General features: G+C 35.6%; 1 protein-coding gene across 1 annotated transcript in view; it reads left to right on the top strand.

Moving 5' to 3' along the window:
* Window positions 1-21,100, top strand: part of LOC128225570 (uncharacterized) — a 42,791-nt gene extending 21,691 nt beyond the window's left edge. Inside the window, exons 2-4 of the mRNA XM_052935441.1 lie at window positions 1,436-1,541; window positions 3,546-3,741; window positions 20,616-21,100. Coding sequence (XP_052791401.1) covers window positions 1,436-1,541; window positions 3,546-3,741; window positions 20,616-20,666 — 353 coding nt within the window. The 3' untranslated portion in view covers window positions 20,667-21,100. The remainder of the gene's footprint in view (window positions 1-1,435; window positions 1,542-3,545; window positions 3,742-20,615) is intronic.
* The last annotated feature ends 726 nt before the right edge of the window (window positions 21,101-21,826 follow it).

The following is a 21,826-nucleotide window of genomic DNA, read 5'->3' as shown; positions in this document are numbered from 1 at the left end:
TGCGCTTTTACTCCCCAAACTCAACTCAACTGAATTTCTTTATTTCCCCCATGGCTGGAGATATTCATAATATATACAAACATTGATAGACATAGAACATAAATAGTATTATATATATTCAATAATTGTACAGTTTAAAATTATAGCATATTGGTGTCAAAATATTAATACAAATATTGTAGGATATAGCTTCATATCTAAAATATAAATAAAAAGCTTATATTCTACTTGCAAATAAAATTAGTCTATTTGACTTCCATGATAGTAAGGTCGTATGTGATCCACCGCTTGGATGCAGAAATCCTGTCGAAAACAATAGTTCAACCGAGTTTTATTTGAAAGAGATGAGCATAAAACATGGTATTTTACCTTATGAGATTTCAGTAGACCACAGTAAATCTTTTAGCATTCACCAATCATTTAATATTTTTGCGCTTTCTGTTATTAAACACGCGGTGAAAATCTTGTAATCAGTAGTTAATATTTTCCATAAATGCATAATTGAGTAAGTAGTAAAAGGTTTATAAGACAAAATTGATGTTGTTATACATGTTTATGTATTGGTTTTGAATAAGCGTGTCACTTAAACTATAGTTCATTTATAATCAGTGCTTTAATGATTTAATAATGTTTACTATTCGGAATTCAACGGAAGAAAACAATGTTGAATTTTAAGTTAAACAAAAATAAACAATAACTGTTATATATTATTGATCAGTGGTTTATTCAAAACTAAGCTCGTATAAACATGAATAAAAATTCGATTAACATCATGCTAAACGTGTTAATACCATACGTATTGAAAAAGAAACAGGTATAGGGGTTATATTATTTTATACTGCGCAAAAACGAAGTCGGTAAGGTACACTTTACTTGATATCAGGCGGTTTGTAATAAAACATTGAATACATGTATTTAAAAAAAATCAAAAATTAAAGAAAGGTGCAAAAAATGACGTTATAGACGAATTTTAAATAAAAAACGAAAAACAAGAGAAAGAAAAAAGATAAGTGCGTGAACGTTTTCACAAGACGCACTTGAGGTTAAAATTTCATAGCGGAAAACGAAGAATTGGTGAAAATATCGGTTATTGTAGCTGGAACGCAAAAATATGACAGACGTCTCAAAATTGACGTCAGCGGCATATTTTGAAGACTCGTAGTTTCAAAATTGTTCCGAATATTAAAAAAGTAAAAACAGTCTCTAACTGGGCATATGCTCTTCTATTCGTATACCAATTTTCAGACATTAACTCGAAAATTCGCTAATAGTCGCGTTCCACCTTAAACGTTGTCCGTCTTGTAAATTTATACACGGTGTCGGTCAACACCTAGTCAGTCGCCGTTGAGATTAAATAAGCTTATAAACTCCTTACACGTACTAACTAGTGGTCGAAAGTAGACAGCAAGTTCAATAAAGCACTTTATGTTTCCAGTACCATCGCAGGTGAAGGACCAACCGCCGGAGCAGCGGGTCCAGTGTCGCCACAAGTGTACCCCCGAGTTTTGTACCAAACACCCTCGGGCAATCTGCTCAGCAATGTAAGTAACAAACACTCGGACGGTGCGTCAAGTGTCGCCAAAATTGCACCCTCAAGATCTGTACCAAACACCCTTGGGCAATCACAGTGATTTGGAGGAAATGAGCTGAATTTTGACCTTTACAAAATTTAGTGACATTTTACCTAAAATAACCTAAAATATATATATATTTCTTCATATTTATCAAAGGGGTCACTCATACCAACTATCTAGCATAAATAACTATGAATTACGGCACTTTTACAAAGTCAGAAAATCTCGAATTGTCTAAATAGAGTATTTTTATGTTGAAAGCGTACAGTGCCTAGTAAAATAGCAACGCAAACAATGCGCTTAAATTTACCCAATTCTCTAGAAAAAATGAAAGAATCATATCTGGAAATTAGAGACAGCTGTTGAGTCACACCTCTATGTTTATTTGTGTAATAGTTAATATAAAATTCCAAGTAGAATCCGTTCACAATCATTGACGGATCAGTGGTCTGCTGATTAAAAACCTCATTTTTAACAAAGGGGTCGCGGATTTGATCCATCGTTTCACAAATGACAATAATAATTGTCTTCGTGGAAGGGCGTTCACAATGCTATACACAAGCGCACATTTAAGAAACAGGTTAGCTGTAAACCAGAGTTATCCTCTGTACGTTTCCCATGCCATACAGGAGATAACCGTCATTAACAAACTAACTGGGGCCGAAGCCCATAGCTAGTCCTGTTGCGTAGTTAAATAAACGTACATCTCCCTATTTATTATCAAGAATAGTTATTTAAATTTGAAAGATATGAAAGTGAAAATGATTTATTAGCCTTTTTTATAATTCATAAACAGACATTGTTACAAAGATGATAAATGTAAAATGGGTTTTGTGTCATTTTCGTATTTCTGTTTTTTTTTTACGGTATCATAAATGTAAAACGCATTATGCTACTTAAGCGTAAAATAAAAATATTTGTTCTAGTTATTAATAACTTTTGTTTAACTATGATATTTGTCATCTAAAATCAATTGTTTTATATCAACAAAATTTGTTTTCATTTCACAAACTTACAGAATTTTAATTTGATTTTGATGGGTTTCTGACGTTTGTCTTGTTCAAAATATTGCAACGCGAATTTTTTTTTGCTTTCCATAATGTACAATTTTTGTTTCATTTAAATTGATGAGTATCACTTTGAACAGTGACCTTACACCGTTTCGCAGTACTTACAAGTATCTGTGCCATTCATTAGTGAGGGAGCGAAATGTTAGGTGTACCTATTACTTGTTCGTGTACGTGTGACCTATATTTGAGCGTTGCGTCTTCATGGTATGCGTGCAATGTATCCTGCACGAGTAACGTGTTTTGTTAAGGAATGAATTGCGGGGTTGATGTCATTATCGGGGTATGAACGCAATTGGGTTGGTCAATGTGTGTGGAGTCCGAAGGACTCCACGCGTACTTTGACCAACCCAAGTGCGTTCATATCCCCGATAATGACATCAACCCCGCAATTCATTCCTTATATTAACACCAAAAGTTCATTATTTCATTCAAGAATTGTTAAAAAAAATACTTCATTTCATTTAAGAAAACCTTTCAGTTATCCGTTCTTACCCATTCTGTAAATAGAACGACCCGACTGTAACCGGAAACATTTTTTCAAATGACGTCCCAATAACGCGGGAAAAGATCAACCACTTGAAATCACTTTAAAACGTAAAATTGAAACACTTATAGCAACAGTACATTTAAAATATAATAAATGAACACTTTTGAAAATGTTGATTTATGTTTTACGGGACCTGCTGACACAATACAAACAATATCAAGATCAATAGTTTTCATGTATATTGTTATGCGATGAATTGCGATCCGAACATATCCGAAGATGTTGCGTTCATCGATTGATGAACGCAATTGCCGAACGGCAGTTCATTTAAGGAATGGAAGTCGAGGTGTAAATATTTCTTCTTCTCCATTATTTTACAAAATGTATATCATTGTAATAATTTTATGTTTTCAGAGACGTTGCGGAATTCCTACAACCGTGCCATGCTCATTGCCAGCACACGTCATGTAGCGCGTGCCGCTTCGTGGACAAACCGGACTGCCGAAAGTGTACAAAAGACGACTTCCGGTGCTTGCACAAGTTCGGGAAATGTATGAGAAAAGAAACGTGTTCCAGAAAAAAATTCCCGTGCAAAGAAAAATATTTTTCGGTGAGGTTTTTCATCTTTCATAGTCCGTGTTATGGGCGGAGCCGTCGTACCGCGTTATTGTAAACTGATACAAATAATCTACTTGTAGTTCTTAAGCACGAAACTCGCAGAAAGTGTCATGTTCGCGTCCGTATGTTCAATTTCAAGGTTATAGCTTGAAATCGGAACAACCTTTAGTTGTCTGTTAAATGTAGAGTTATATAACAATAATAACATGTAACTGGAATTCATAAAGACCATTATTTAAGTGTCTCGCTCACGGTTCGTAAAGTGAACTTTTTTAATTACGAAATAAAGTGTGGCATATCATAAGGAGTGTTAAAACAAAAATACCAAAAGCTGGAACCCTTCAGAAAGTGTTGATATTTGCTCAAATATCGTCTTTGACGAAAACAATTTCCAATCGCGTTAATACAAAATTAATTACTGCTGTGGTGTTGCGTGATTGATTGATTGACATTATCACGTGATGTTATCAATGTATCCTTAAGATATCAACATATCCACCAATTTTGTTAAAGTCCCGGTGGCCTTATGGACTTGCTGGCTGTTATTTGTTGACTTTTTGGGGGGTTCGAACCCTACTAAAGCAAAATATTTTTTATGCTATAACTGTATATTTTCTGCAATTTTGATATCATAGAGTTAAAATAATGATAAAATATGTTTTTTTCAGATGCATTACCGGGAAAACTTAATTTTGGTCCGAAAACATGAGCGAGTCACTTTATAGGCCTATTCAAATTCAATGTACTTAGATCAAATAGTGACACTCAATTTACGATTCCAAGGCAACGATTCAAATTAGCTGACAGATGAATCGTTGTCATTGGTCCAAAATGGTGGAATGATCGACCTAGTTATCCGAAAAACATTGAATTTGAGGCCACTTTTAGATTGAAAACCTATCTGTTTAGTCTGTTTAGTCAGTTTTATTGGCAATGATAGTTTAGATGTAGACATATTTACTTTTAACTGTTTTTTGTAATTCTGAAGCGCAATAGAATATTTTATAATTTTTGTGATTTATGAATGCTATGTATTTGTATTATTTATGCACCACATATCTCAAAAACGACGGAAACACAACTTTCCGTGTTAAATACACTCAAAAGAATTCAATCGCTTTGGTAGGACCAATTCAATCTATTCTAAACACGATATCATACTCTGGTAAACTCACTAAAATGGATCTCAACCTGATACGCGTTTTTCGTATACACGTACCGTTTTCGACGATATTAATTAGATCTACAAACGCGATTAGAACTTAAGGTGGCTTTGTTTTGACAATTTAAAAGTAAAACTGAACTTGAATTACCCTGATGAACTAATTTCTGTGTACGTCATCAGGCAAGACAACTGTTGCGATGCACGCAACTCACAGAAGAAATCGCCTGCTGTTCGAATGTGTGGAAACAAAAGTTATTTAGAAAATCTTTTAAAGCATCAATCAAAGCTAACATCGCCGATCTAGTTGATATTAGCCGCAACTATCCTACAGATTAACGTGATCTTTTGTATGGTTTGACATTTTTCAAGGCAGTACATTTTAATCAGATTGAATGCGTAGAATAGTTTTGAAGGCTGAACTGTTTTTAACAAAGATTAAGAATTGCTTATATCATCACTCTTCTTGGGGGAATTTTCATTAGGGTGTCGCTTCAATGTTATCAAAGAGGTCTTTATTTTAACCTTGTTACTGTTAAAGTCAAATGATTTGATTGAAGCCCGATTTTTCAACGAACAGCAGTCAGCTTGACTTACATCAGATATATAGAGAATACATCAACGTAGAGAATGTTCGTAATTAAGATCCAACAAAGCCGTTTTTCTGTCAGAACTCCTTTAAATTTCTGGCCAAATTAGAGGCATGTTACGTGCACTGTTTCTTATTTTTGAAATTGATAAAAAAAAAAGGCACAATGCTTCACAAGTACGCACTGTTCCCAAATCTGTAGATATTTGCTTTTACTGATCACATGATGTTTTCAGAGAATTTAAAACTTTGTTAGCCAAAAGCCAGAGGAGCCTATGCGATGGTAATGTGTACGTAGTATGTGCGTCCGTGTGTCTGTAAACAATTCCTTGTTAACACGATACAGCCTTCAGTTTTGATTATATCTCGATGAAACTTGTACAGTATATACAGCCTTCAGTTTAGATTGTATATCGATGAAACTTGTACAATATCTAACTATCCTTTAGAGCTTGGTGCCTTCCGAAAACCAGCCTATGCATGCCTAGATTATGGGCCTTGATAGTATAAAAAATGCTATTGTGTAAACGATTGCTTGTTAACACGATACAGTCTTCAGTTTTGATTGTATCTCGATGAAACTTGTTCAGTATTTGGATATTTATTAGAGCTAGGCTCCTTTCGAAAACCAGCTAGATCTGCCCATGCATGCCTAGATTATGGGCCTTGAAATGATAAGATTATGGGCCTTGATAGTATAAAAAAATCGCTATTGCGTAAAAAATGCTTGCGAACAAGATAGAGTCTTCAGTTTTGATTGTATCTCGATGAAACGTGTACAGTATTCAGATATCCATAAGAGGTTGGTTCTTTTCGAAAACAGTGATGTTGACCACACAAACCCAGCCAGTAGAGCATAGGCCCTTTTTGGCCTCTTGTTTTTTGCATGTTACCTTATCTTAGATTAAATAAAACCAACATCAAAAGAGGTCTTTATAAAGCGGTCATATTATAATCCAATTATATAGTTTAACAAAGCTCAAAACGTTTGAGTGTGACCTTGACCTTTGAACTACTAACACCGAAATGAATGGGTATTTTGTATTCATTGCGGAGCAGTGGATACAAGGTTAACCGTTTTTATGCTTTTAAACTTTAAGAACCGTTAATTGAAATCGACCATCGGCAGATCGACATAACAGTTTTAACATTTGACAAATTACGGGCGTATCAACTCAAGCGATATAAGCAGAATACGCAAAAAGTTCCAAAATGAACGCGTACTGAATCAAAACAAATACTTGTATATATGTATACATTTTGGCCGCGATCGGGGCATTAGAAACAATCGGTTGAAAATAGATTCTTTGTCATCGGATTCGGACAGGTTTATTCCCCGGAAATTAACCCGGAGAACTCTGTAAAACCCGAAAAAAACAAAACAATTAAACATGGATCCTATTGAAGATGTAATTAAATGCTCAGTTGGCGTAAACAAACCAGTTTTTAAAATGAAATTGTAAAATTACTTGTTGTCCTCTAATTATTTTTTGTGATTGTAATTCATTCATTTGTTTATGTTCTATGTTTGGAATAGCCTTAAAGCCTATACCTCTTACTTGACATTTTTAAGACAGTCAGACAGACGGACAAAACTATCTATTACAACGTGTACATAGTACATTGCACATTTAAGATTGTTAGTATGCACTTACACAAAATAAATGGAAACACTGTGTCGCATCAAACAATTTACTATTGTAATGCACCAGTCAACTGTAACCACGGCCCCTCCAGGTCCGGGGAATAGCGGGGACTTTGACTTTCGGTCTAGCCAAGCCCGGGTAAAACCCTCGCTCTGCGGGGACGAACTGATGGGTAAAATCCCAGCCAAATGCACCCGCAACCCCAGGGACCCTAAGAAAGGCACATTCCCCGCTATATTTGGCGCGAATACAAAACCACCGCATTCACCCGGCACTGCGGGGCCACCGGGATGGTAAAAACACGGCCCATTTCCCCGGCTATCCCCGGTATACCCCCGGACCATTCGGGGGGCGTGGTTACAAATGACTGGTGCATAAGTACATGTACATACTAACATCCTTGAATCATTACTTAATGCATCATTCTACACTTTTACATTTAAAAAAAATGATGCTTAGCATCAAGTCTGCGCAATAAAATTAGAAGAAACACTTGCATATAGATATCTAAAATAGAAGATTTACGTTTGAAATATTTTAAGTCTTATTATTGTAGATGGCATTCTTTAAACAAATTCGAAAAAATAATGTCATTAATATCAAGACCGGCTTTAATCGGTATTTCGAAATGCATATATTTTTAATGACTGAGAAGAACATGATTATTTGGTTATTTGTACAAACTTATGCTTATTTTACTTTCTAAAATGCATTGAATCTTACACGTGCTAAATGTTAATGCCCTACTTCGTTTTCCTCTGAAAATATTATACTTTCACCACCATTCTGTGTGTTATCGCTATAAACTTTGTAAGTTTTTTATGTGAAATAAACTACTATTGTATTGTATCGTCTTGTATTGTATTTAAAATCAAAATTTTTAAAAGGATAATCAGGGCTATTATAATTTAAGGTTGCTTTATTAGTTAATGTGTATTTTTTTATAAAACACACTGAACTTCACATTTTATCGTCCAACATGGACAATATTGAAAGCATTGTTCTGCAATTTATTAACTGGTCCCATAGTTGGAGTAATTCTTGAGTAATATCAAATACTCAGGAGGGCGCCGACTAATCAAACGATAAAAGCGTCGACAGGCTTTCAGCCTGCTACAAATTGCGAGTTTGAGCATGTAATGGGGAACGGAAATAGTGTGAATATTTCTCAGTTTGTCTCAGTAATTTTAGCCAAGAGTATTGAGCGTGTATAAAATAATTTAAGTAGCAGGGCATATCCATAAAGTAGGCGGGGGTCTGGGTGTCCTCCCCCAGTTTAAATTTATAATATATGTTATAGATAGTCGATTGTATTTGCTTTACGATGTCCAACTGTGTTCTACGAATAAGAGTCATTTTGAAAAGCTCGATTTTTTTATTATTTGAAGTATAGTTATGATTTGCAATGCACTTATATAATTGAATACTAAGGATAAGATAATATTTCTCTCTCTTTAACTAATGAAAACAAATTTGGATTCCTTTAATAAACACTAACCATAACCTTCTTGTTGGCTACGTACGGCAAATCTTTAACTCGTCACATTTCACGCAAGTTTCTTGTTTAACATGCACGCCATCAAGCCGTTTTTTGGTCCACAGATTGTCTCAAAACCGTCCAATGTGAACGCTTTACGTTCAAAAACAGAAATATGCGTTCAATAAGTGTTTATATGCAGTTAAGCTGTATTGTCTATGTGTACATCAACAACCTGACTTATTGATTTTATAACAGTTTTCAAATTTCGGGACATAATAAGCATAACAAAGAGTTCCTGTTCATGATACATCATGAAAAATAATACATGTATAAAGTGAATGTTCAGTTCAATCCCTTAAACAAGGACATTAACGTAATCGTTTATATGTCATCTAAATATATCATTAAGAAATCCATATCTGATTATGTTGAATTATCTAATTATAAGTAAATGCACGTGAACTCAATCATATTGAGTTCCTAAATAACATAGTTGGCGAAATCCAAATAGCCTTATGAATAAGTTACTGTTTTAATATGCATGGTTCAAATACTAATTTGGATTGCTTCAATTTTCAGAACAGTGAATTTTCCTTACGGACCACAGAATTGCAAAAGCCCTGTTTACTTATAAATTAGAATAATACATGGTTGACCATGGCTTTTTGTTGATAATTGCCCCAGTGGAAGAAATAATTGCCCGAGGGCCAACCATGTATTATCCTGTATAATACATATGTTTTGTCATTTGTCAATGATTTCAAATGGATTTAAAAACATAATTTTGTGGAATAATGAAGGATATATAATATAATTAGCATGTAGTCTGAAGGTCTGAAAAATGAGATATAACAAAATCGTTTTGAATGGCATTAGCTGTGAAAAATAACGAGTGACTGGAAATCAAAATAGCAAACCTTTTCGTACGTGTTTTCAGAATAAGCCTGTTTTTTACATTCTTCAAATATTTCATGTTTTTCATCGGCTGATTGTGATGTTCATTTCAATAGGTGAGCACAGGTAGGGTCGATCAAGCCTAGGAGCAGTTTCATAAGAATCTCGGTTTAATCTAGCCATTTCGCTGGAATAATGAACATTTCTCAGCGAAATTCAATAAAGTAAAACAACACATTTTAACAAAACATTTCCTTTTCTCACTGGTTTATGACCTTTACCGAATGTAAACACCCGGTATGGCTTCGGGTAGTACTCGTTACTGAAACACGCAAGGTGTGCGTGCGTTAATAGAAGTGTTATTTAGACACGGACTGTAAGACATGTTATTATTTATAACACACTATAATTAACTTATTAGCACACGCTTATTTTGATTCTGCACCTCACAAAAACTGCATAATACTTCCTTGCCCAACATAAAAGGTGTTTTAACATATAAAAACCGGCCGAATAGTGCCCATATAAGTTTACTTACCGTAAAAGGTGATTGACATAGAAAAATCGGCCGTATACTGCCCATGTAAGTGCACTTACCGTCGGAAATAAAAAAATATGCAAAAAAACAACGAAAAATAGCTAAAATAGGTACAAGAAAGGTGCACTTTGACTAAAAACACAGTTTCAAGTCAAACAATTTTCTATTTTCACTTTGTAAACAACTAATCGCCCAGCTTATACATTCAATAACTTTTTTGTTAATGCCTCTAGAAGCATAGGTTAAAAACTATGGGAAGCTTCGTGTGGCCTCCGGGTAGGCGTATTTATATTGCGAGAAAAGTTATAAAACTTACTTACCAGGTGAAAATATCCTCCTAAAACACCAAAATGTCTTCGAACACCGCCATTTTATTCCGCATCACACAGTTCCCTCCCTTTAAATTCGACAAACACAAAACACGTTGGACCCCCTGTTATTGCACCGATAGTTCCATTTTTATCCCTTTAAAGCTTTTAATATTTAAATGTTTGCCTACCAAGTATACGGCGGCCATGTTTATTTTCGTGAAAATGACGTCAGTGTGCACGCTCTCGTCTTCGTCAGGCAATTATGCCATAATCGCCCTGACGTGCCGTGATAATCTCTTCTATAGTAAAATGTTACTATTTATAGTAACATGTGTATTATTGCTTAGAAGTAAATGGCAGTTTTTATTTTACTAATTTTACTGCGTTGCGGTGTTTACTTTGAACAAAACTCTCACTTTGTTGGAAAATTCCGTTGGGATATAGAACAACACTAATGAGTATACTGACGATGGTCATAGCGCAAACAAAAATATCATAATGGTAAATGACCAGGAAGGTCATTGCAGTAATATCAATTGTTTTGCTTCTCTCGGCATGGTTTTCCTGAAATTAACCTTGACCTTGAGCAATATACAAACCATCAGACAAGATCCTATGTAATACTATAATTATTTCCCGGGCATACAAGTCGATGTTTCCCTTAATATAGAACGTAGCCTTGACCGTCTTTCCCCTTAGCTAAGGTCAAGACTAATGTACTGACGAAGTGTTATGAAAAAAATGTAGATCCAACTGCTCTCGAGTTATTAACTAAACAGATCGTATTCTACCTGCAAGCAAATGATGGAATGCCTCGAGAATACACTAATGAAAATTAAAATATAAACGATTGGTTCGTTAACATAATGTGTCCATTTTCTTAATTGTTTCTTTTCGTAGACCTTCAGCCACTTGTCTTAGGATTATTAACAGTTGTTCATGAATTATAATACCAGATCTGTATTCTTCACCAAACGTAGGAATGAATAAGATTTATGTTATTTCTGCCGGTGTGGGCTGACAGATTGATTCCAGTGTCATACAGTGTAATTCACAATACAGTGTAGAACATTGCAATAAATCAACCAGTACAGAACAGTGTAATTCACAATATAGTGAATAGCATTAAAATGTAGTGTGACAAGCAGTTCAGGACAGTGTAATTCACAATATAGTGTAGTACATTACAACGCAGTGCGACAGGCAGTACAGGACAGTGTAATTCACAATATAGTGTAGTACATTACAATACAGTGCGACAAGTAGTTCAGAACAGTGTAATTTACAATAAAGTGTAGTACATTACAATGCAATGCGGCAGGCAGTTCAAGACAGTGTAATTCAAAATATAGTGTAGTACATTACAATGCAGTGCGACAAGCAGTACAGGACAGTGTAGTTCACAATATAGTGTAGTGCATTACATTGCAGTGTGACAAGCATTAGAGTGCAGTGTAATTCACAATACGTTGTAGTGCATTACAATGTAGTGCGACAAGCAGTACAGGACAGCGTTATTCACAAAATAGTGTAGTGCATTAAAATACAGTGCAACAAGCAGTACTGTACAATATAATTCACAATATAGTGTAGTACATTACAATACAGTGTGGCAAGCAGTACAGGACAGTGTAAATTACAATAAAGTGTAGTGCATTAAAATGCAGTGTGGCAACCATTAGAGTGCAGTGTAATTCACAATATAGTGTAGTGCATTACAATGCAGTGCGACAAGCAGTTCAGGAAAGTGTAACTCACAATACATTGTAGTGCATTACAATGCAGTGTGGCAAGCATTAGAGTGCAGTGTAATTCACAATACAGTGTAGTGCATTACAATGCAGTGCGACAAGTAGTTCAGGACAGTGTAATTCACAATACACTGTAGTGCATTACAATGCAGTGCGACAAGCAGTTCAGGACAGTGTAATTCACAATACACTGTAGTGCATTACAATGCAGTGCGACAGGCATTTCAGGACAGTGTAATTCACAATATAGTGTAGTGCATTACAATGCAGTGTGGCAAGCATTAGAGTGCAGTGTAATTCACAATACAGTGTAGTGCATTATAATGCAGTGTGGCAACCATTAGAGTGCAGTGTAATTAACAATACATTGTAGTGCATTACAATGAAGTGCGACAAGCAGTAAAGGACAATGTAATTCACAATATAGTGTAGTTCATTACAATGCAGTGTGGCAACCATTAGAGTGCAGTGTAATTAACAATACGTTGTAGTTCATTGCAATGCAATGCGACAAGCAGTTCAGAACAGTGTAATTCACAATATAGTGTAATACATTACAATGCAGTGCGACAAGCAGTTCAAAACAGTGTAATTCACAATACATTGTAGTGCATTACAATGCAGTGTGGCAACCATTAGAGTGCAGTGTAATTAACAATACGTTGTAGTTCATTGCAATGCAGTGCGACAAGCAGTTCAGGACAGTGTAATTCACAATATAGTGTAATACATTACAATGCAGTGCGACAAGCAGTTCAAAACAGTGTAATTCACAATACATTGTAGTGCATTACAGTGCAGTGTGACAGGCATTAGAGTGCAGTGTAATTCACAATACATTGTGGTGCATTACAATGCAGGACGACAAGCAGTTAAGAACAGTGTAATTCACAAAATAGTGTAGTGCATTACAATGCAGTGTGGCAACCATTAGAGTGCAGTGTAATTCACAATACATTGTGGTGCATTACAATGCAGGGCGACAAGCAGTTAAGAACAGTGTAATTCACAAAATAGTGTAGTGCATTACAATGCAGTGTGGCAACCATTAGAGTGCAGTGTAATTCACAATACATTGTAGTGCATTAAAATGCAGTGCAACAAGCAGTACCGGGCAATACTGTGCAATGTATTAAAATGCAGTGTGACAAACAGAGCTCAGTGTAATCCATAATACCGTGCATTACAATAACATGCGACATGCAGTACAGTGCACTTGACAGTGCAATGCGCAATGGCAGTACACAACAGATCAGTGCTATAGAATTACATAACAGTGCAGCACAAAATATTATAGTTATTCCCAAATACAATTTGCAGTGCGTATTAGTGCAACGCTATTGAAATCAACTTAATTTCTTGCTGTGAAATGCAGCAAAGTGCAGGGCAGTCTGATATGTATGTCCAATGAAATACAAGTTCCAGTATGCAATGGTGTCCATTGCGGAATACTAAACACAATCAAGCTGTATCTCAAAATGTTATTGATGATGCAATTCAGAAGGTGAAACTCCTCGGGAGAAGAATGCTGCTTAGGCACATGTGGTCAAGACCTGGTTCACCTCATATGAGTATTAACCACACAGTGGCTTGTTGTATCAGGAACATTTTTGTTAATTAAAACTAATTAATTTTACAGAAACAGACGCGGACTTAACTGTTAAGCGTTTATGTTTTACCTGAGTCATTTATCAGGTGTGTTTTTATATAGTGCAGTGATTAAATGAATCTATGTATCATCGATGGAGCACCATTTTGACTTTTATGTTTGAAACAGATAATCATTTTATTGTTCAATTCTGTTTGTTTTTGTTTTGTTGTTGTTGTTTTTAAAAATACTTGAATCAGCTACTTGAATTATGTTTCCCCTTCAACTTAAAGGGAGACATACTGTAATAGGCATTCTTCTTCTTCTTCTTCTTCTTCTTCTTCTTCTTCTTCTTCTTCTTCTTCTTCTTCTTCTTCTTCTTCTTCTTCAATAAACAAATATTGTCCGGAACATGTGGTACTCAAAATAAACGTGAAAGTTGATTGAAATTTGGAACACACGCACGCACGCACGCACGCACGCACGCACGCACACACACACACACCGATGTTAAGTTATACCCCTCGCAAGTAACTTATATTTCTTGGTCACTTTATTGCAAAGTTATCTCCCCATGTTCAGTTTTTGCAAACTTTGTTAAGGCACTTGCTCAAAAACTGCTTGAAGCAGTTCATTGAAACTTCATACAAAGATAGACACCAATGTGAAGTTGTGCACCCTGTAAGAACAATAAGTATTTCAGAGTTATTACCTCTTGTTTACTTTTTATAATGTAAATGTTGTACTGGGACTCACTCAATTCTGCTTGAAGAAATTGATTAAAACTTGGAACATAAATATATATTGATGCGAAGTTACCTTGCAGAAATTATAACTCAGGGGCACTTTATTGTGGAGTAAACTCCCCTTGTTACATAAGTATAATGCAACCTTTGTCTAGACATTTATCAAAAACTACTGGATGGGATTGATTTAAACTTGGAAGATACATGTACGTAGTGAAGAAAATTACCCACCTTGTTCATTTTTATAATACAAGTGTCCAGACACTTACTCAAGAAGGAAATATAGTGTAAAATCGATTTTGTCTCCTGTGGCAATATGATCTCTCTTCAACCAAGCTCCCGTTTTAGGGAAGACATAAGTTTTCGAAGGCGGCGCTACAAAAATAACATTTCCAGTTAATATTAGTTTTCTTATCATTTATCTATACATCTTTTATTTAGATATGTTTACTTGAGTATATTAAAGGAAATGCAGTTCGACCGCTTAATTGATTGATTGATCAATTGATTAATACATTGACCATTGAAAGGTCATTCAGTAAGGAAATTATGCAATTTTAACAGACAGAGAGTGAATCAGTTATCGTTCGGGTAAAACTATAAATGATAATATTCTTCTTCTTCTTCATAATAGGTGTTTATCTTGTAAAATGAGTCTTTCAACATGACGTGATTTTCATTTATGTGAAATAGAATTTAATTTAAAATCTAATATATTTTGCTATTTGAACACAATCAAACAGCGGGCAATAAACAGCTTAAGCTAACGTATGCGTAATATCGAATTGTAATGTCGGACGATAATAGAAACCGGACACTCGAATGTGCGCAGTTGCCCTCTTCAGACGTGGAAATAGTGAAAAAGTCACCCACATTGCTGACTTGCGTGTAGGGTTTCCTATTCAAAACATAATCACAAATTTCTTCCTACGGCGTTGAACTCACAGACATTTGGTTTGGAATGTTGAAACATTTAAATCGATAAAGCGACATTATCAGCGAAATATTTAGTACGGCATTGCAACATTGGAATGGTATTGGCAAGGCTCGAGCTCCCTCTAATTATGTCTACTTATTTGATCAGTTTGTATTTAAAAATTGGAAAAGGTGTTCAGAGAGGTTGAGTTTCTCTGTATTTCTGTGCGTCTGTGGAAAGCACTCTTTCAAACGTCATGTCTTACATAAGTATGGCATTAAATTTAGATACTGTAAATCCTTGTTCTAAAATGAATCCGTTATGCGTAATAGAGGCTTAGTTAGTTATATGAGACTTAAATTTCCTTTGGTGGATGGTTAAGAAAATTTGGTTTTAAAATCTTGCTGGATATTAACATGTGTTCCATGATGTAAAATGGTAGTTTGAAAAACATATGATAGATACTATGTTATGGCATAGCAGCCTTAACAGACGGTATCTTAGTGCTACAAGTATGTAAAACAAGTTCAAGTGACCACATTGTTTAACAGGAATGCCTTTTTACATACTGATTGTCTGTTTGATAATTCTTCAATGTTAAAAGAATGTTTAAGAATGTTTAAACATGCGTTTAAGTAAAATGCTTTTCTTGTAAATGGCTCTTGCTACAAAAACAATGACCCACGAGGCGCGTTCAGTTGTCAAAATACGCCCTGGTAGTTAGAATATTACATAATCATTATATCAAGAGAATTTTAAACGTTAACGTTATCAATATTAAATCTGTCAAAAGACATATTTTGAATATTTATTTCAAGTTGAATGTTTTCCAATTAAATTCTTCTTGAATATTATAAACATTGTTACTTTATGACGTGTGATCGCTCGCACATGTGTCAGCCCTTCTCCGTTATCGACGCAGGAATGTCTGCTTTCTTTTCGTGAAAGCAGACCACGTAGGGATTTCTAAGCTTTTTTTTGTTAAAAAAAAAATGTATGTTTCTCAATTGTGAAATATTTTACCACAAAGTTCACTAGTGTATGAAATGTGCTTAGACACAGTAAAACAAGACGGATTTTGATGCAAGACAAAGAAGTTGAATAGATTTAAGAGTGAATATATAATATAATACACATTAAAGGGTATAGACTAGGTGGTCTAAAAATCGGCAAATACATTATTTCTACAGAACAAGCCTAGAATTGTCAATGTGAGCTAGTGGGAGTACAATATTAAAATACATCATTTTGCATAATTAAACTAATAAACACAACAAGCATGATGCTGTCTTATCTGTGATTCCCCGTTTAAAAATGGCGCACAATTTCCCAGTTTTAGTCATATCTGATTACGAGAACAGATAAATAAATCGACGTTATTTTAACATTTACGTGATGGACAACCCCAGTAAATGTCTAATTGGAAAAATGCGCAAACACTGTTAAAGATGCATGTGTCGTAAGCGATGTGATACATCAGTAAGTTAGACTGAATGCGTTGTACAAAACGATGTCAATTTTATGTAAGCTTTTGACAATTTTCTTTTTTTTTCTTTGCCGTAGCCGGTACCCAACTACTATCACAGGCGACGGACCCTGTTTATTCATCCAAGAAATAACTTGTGAAGTTCCCTATTTTCACAAAAAAAATCCCCCGTGAAAAGCAATATATTTTTTAACAAAACCAAAAACAAAATCGGATAATTTGAATTCCGCTGTGTTCTAATTTGTAAAGAAAACGAAAACAGATCGGCGAAGATCGTTAAATTTGGGATGAATAGCCGGTTATAGTCCTTAGTATCCGTCATTCGGAGCTTCTCGGCCATTTTTATCGAAAACAACCTCGGATGTATGCCGGTATATCAGTTGAAGTAGTTCGTAAAATTTTGAATTATATCATTAATTAAATGTAGTGTTTTAGAGTTGTATTTATTGATCTAAGTTTAAATTGATTGTCAGTGAAGTGAATTATAGCAAAAAAGATTTAAGATTCCCACGAGTAAACTCATAAAGTTTAAATGCTAAATAAAATTACTACGCGATCTACTTGTAGCGGACTTAAACGTGCCACTTTTTGAGTATGTAAACCGTCCAAATACATCCGAGGTTGTTTTCGATAAAAAATGGCCGAGGAGTTCCGAATGTAATATCCGTAGAACGATCGTCAATACGCGCCGAGAGGGGTATCTGATATACAATAATCGGCATTTCCTCGCATCCTCGCTCTGGGCTTGACCTTGAGTTAAATATAACTGTGGAAAACCCAAAACAAAGGGTTGCATGTTCGTTCAACAATGAAACATAATACGTGTCTACATTTTAACGGAAGAAGAGGAGAGAAACAATAAAGTTGGATACAATAAAGAGATCGAATTGACAAAATTATCGTTACAGGCAATAATTACTATACTTTTAAAGGTTTCCCCGCTATATTATGGCTGCATTATGGCTTATGTTTGTAATCGCCTACAACTGACTAGTACACTGTGTCATCGTAAAAATTCCCGACAGGTCATTCGGAGCTCCTCGGCCATTTTTATCGAAAACAACCTCGGATGTATATGGACGGTATACATGCTCAGAAATTGGTATGTTTAAGTCCGCTGATAGTAGATCGCGTAGTAATTTAATTTTGCAGTTAAACTTAATGACTTAAAACTCTTTGAAATCTTATTTATGTTTGCAATATATAGTATTTTATGCACACATAAATTTCTTTATGTCATTGTGCAACGAATATTTCATTAGCAGTGCCTTTGTCAGTCAGCTGAACGCGATCAGCCAATCAGGAGATTTGTTAAGGCTCGCGGGCTTATCAGGTCACGTGGTATCTCTGTAAACCAATCAGACTCTTCAGTCATCTCATTTGTTTACTTCGGTATAAAAGAAGCGTTCGACAATTTGGTTTATTTTTTTGAACTAATTGTTCGAACTACACCGTAACTGAGGTTGTTATTTATGACATAATATATATTAAGTTACGTTTCTATCTTTGGACCTAAACTTTCGGGCCGGCGACTTGTTTAGGCTTGTGTAATTGGTGTGCGAAGTGCGACGTGCTTATTACGCATCGGGCCATCTTCAAAATGGCGATAAAGATACAGCTTTTCGGACATTCGTTTGTGAAGCGATTACGGGAACTTATTCGTGATTCCTCGGATCTTAATTATAACTTGGATTTGCAAAGGCCACCATTTCATGGCATTTTGAATAAATGGCCATTACCATTCAACGCAGTGTTTCTTGTATTTTTCCTACATACGTGACTAGTTCAACCGGGTTGCGGTCGCCTTTACAACCTTATATAAGTGTACAATATATAAATAACACTTTACTGGCAATCAATTAAAACTTAGATCAATAAATACAAGCCGAGTAAAAACTAAATTTAATTAATGATATAATTCAAAAAATTACGAACTACTTCTACTGATGTACCGGCATACATCCGAGGTTGTTTTCGAAAAAAAATGGCAGAGGAGTTCCGAATGCCGAAAGGTATGCGTGTAAATATGTGGCGATATTTCAAGCGCTTGACAAAGGAAAATAACCAATGCGTCTGGCCATATATAAATGGCCATAATTTTAATAATACTAATATTATATAATAATAATAAAATAATGACCAATCCATCTTAATTAAGCCAAATTAACCAACCATTATCCATTCTTACATAACCATGATCCAAACTTATAAAGCAACCCTTACCAACCCTAACCCAACAATAACTCACCCTGTGTGTGTATTTTCTTTAGACCTTGCGGTCAATGATAACTCGTGAAAGTGCAAGCACTTATTTCAACGGGGGTCATTTGGTTTTGCTGATGGGACAGCACGCGGAAGAGATAGTGGTGTGATACAAGGAAGTCCGGGTGCGATACTCTTAGCTGTTTTTCGAAGAGACTTCTTTGTTCTTGTACGTGCTCGGTGTAAAGCACCGATACACGGGGTACAACTTTCCTGGGTTAAACCAGTACTGAGTACACTACTTTTCCAAGCAATACCCTTTAAATGCAGAGCGCCAGGCAATGCAGCTACTTGTACTATCTTTTAACGTCTTTCGATATGACGCAGTGAGGGATCGAACCCACGACCTCCCGCTTCTAATGACTAGGCCACGGAGAGGGTGGTAACCATAGTCCAATCTGAGCCAACCGTAACTCAACCTTACCAAGCCATAAATTGTAATGAACTACAGGCATCAAAGATAGAAAACAAAAATAAATGCTGGCGGACCAATTTTAAACACTATTAATTTTACAGTTTCTTGAGATGCTAAGTTCGCATCTCGTACAGGGTGTCATGCAGGACAATGTGTAATCAGTACTTTACATTGCTATACTAGAGTATTCATATTTCAACATTCTTGCCTGAAAACCTATACTATTTGATTAACATCTTCAGTTATGCAGTTTAACCCCATTCATTAATATGACTAATCCTTGATTAACTTAATATACAAAACATGTTTTTAAATATGATATACTAATTTTAGCGATCATTCGACACTGTAATCTCAAGCGAGTGTTTACTTTTGATCAGAATTTGTCAAATTAAGTTTTCAAATTAACGCTCTGTATGAATGAATCATTTTAATTTTCACCCCAAGTTCCTTTTCATACATATTTTTTTCTGAATTATGACCAACTAAGCGCTGGAAGAAATATCCACAAATAATGGTTACAAATTCACCATTTTAGTTATTAACAAGAGCGCTGCGAAGAGAACGCCAACGCTTAACAGCCACGAATCCTTTCTTCAGTCGAACAAGGGGCAAAACCCGACAATTATTACAGCCAGAGTTATGAGCCTTGCTGTATATTTTCGCACTGTCTCTTGTAACATATCATGTACTAAGTTGCATTTGAATATATATACCAAAGTTTAAATTTGTTCACGCCAACACCTACGACGCAAGGCCTGTCACAATACATCGACTTCTTTCCGATTGAGTAACGGAATAACTGGGAAAATAGTTAAGAATTCAGTGATGCCATATCTTATCGCTAAGTATTGGTTAGAAGATTTGTATCCATTCCACCTGCTTAATGGATAGAGCAACGTTTGTGAAATTTTGCACGATTTAAAAAAAAGAACATATCACAGTCATATCTTTACGTTCAACCTATTTGCGCTTGTCGATATGAGTTCTGACCAGTGACACGGGAAACGTATTTACGATGTTCATGAATACTTGATTTAAAGCACGTCATTTAGTTAGTGTTTAATAATTCTATATTTCAGTTCTGGAAGAAGCAGAAGGGCAAATTCCAGTGTTTTGTGCCGAGCTGTTGATTGCCACGTACATAAAAACAGTCCACAAATCGGCTATGAAATAGACGGACGTACGGACGGACGGGCATTTAGATGAAACTGAACCAGTCTATGCAGAGACAGTCGTGTTTGGGCGTATGCTGATTGCAACTGAAACAGTGATAAGGTTCTATGCATCGTCCTCCGAAATAACCAAGAAAACACTTACCATTGCTGTATTATGCAATATAAGTACGCATATTCCATAAACAAAATATGGAAACAATAGCTCGGTATGACCGTTCAATTATTATTTAGCTAACCTGAGCACAGAGTGCTAATGTTAACCTTTTTTAATGCACTTTGGCTGTCGTGCATTCTTTGTAAGCAGCCACAATGTATGTACTAATCATCAATAAAATGTATCATGCTTTAACCAGGTTTTCAACGAAAACCAGGTTACTAGAAATAGGATGTCGTTGGGAGGGCGTACGCGCGGGCGGGCGTTTTTTCGAGCTTTAATCATTAGTTTCCGCCCAATAACTTTATTTTGCATCGATGAATAGTGATAAACTTGGTGTGTATTTTGCTAATGCAAAGAACTAGCTTGGGATTGCTTTCGATGGGGGGGGGGGGGTAAGATTGCTTTTGAGGGGTGGATCAAGGTCAAGGTCACTGTTACAAATAATAGATGGATAGTGATGCAACCTGATGTATAGGAAGCTTATGCAAAGACATGGCCTGTAAACGCCAGCTCCACCACTTTACGGTGGTGCAAAGAAAAAGAGCTGTCGACACTTCCGTGGTGGAGCTGTGCCCTATGTTTACATGAACAAACGTGAGTACGATTTATATTTTATTTGATAATTTCATTTAACGGACATATTTCGGAAATCGGAGAATGTGGTACCGTGTAAGAACACTTCTACTGTAGGCTGGTTACTATTTCGTTTCAATATTGTGCAAACTGTGGTGCCAGGAGCTTTTCTCCCGAATCAGACTTGTGCATATTTTGAGATCTGATTGCATAGAAAGTACATTTCGGTGCTTACACACCCCGTAAGAACATTCTCACGCATGCAAACATAACTGTTATGTATTGTACCTAAGCCGGAACACAACCAAACCTAATATAAGCACTTCTTAAAAAGGAAAAATGCACATATTTATAAAAGTGGTGGCGCTGTTGCCCTAGTGGTGGC

Source organism: Mya arenaria, chromosome 3 (genome assembly GCF_026914265.1).
Source record: "Mya arenaria isolate MELC-2E11 chromosome 3, ASM2691426v1".
Classification (NCBI taxonomy): domain Eukaryota; kingdom Metazoa; phylum Mollusca; class Bivalvia; order Myida; family Myidae; genus Mya; species Mya arenaria.
The sequence above is the reverse complement of the archived record's forward strand: the minus strand, read 5'-3'. Positions and strand labels throughout refer to the sequence as shown.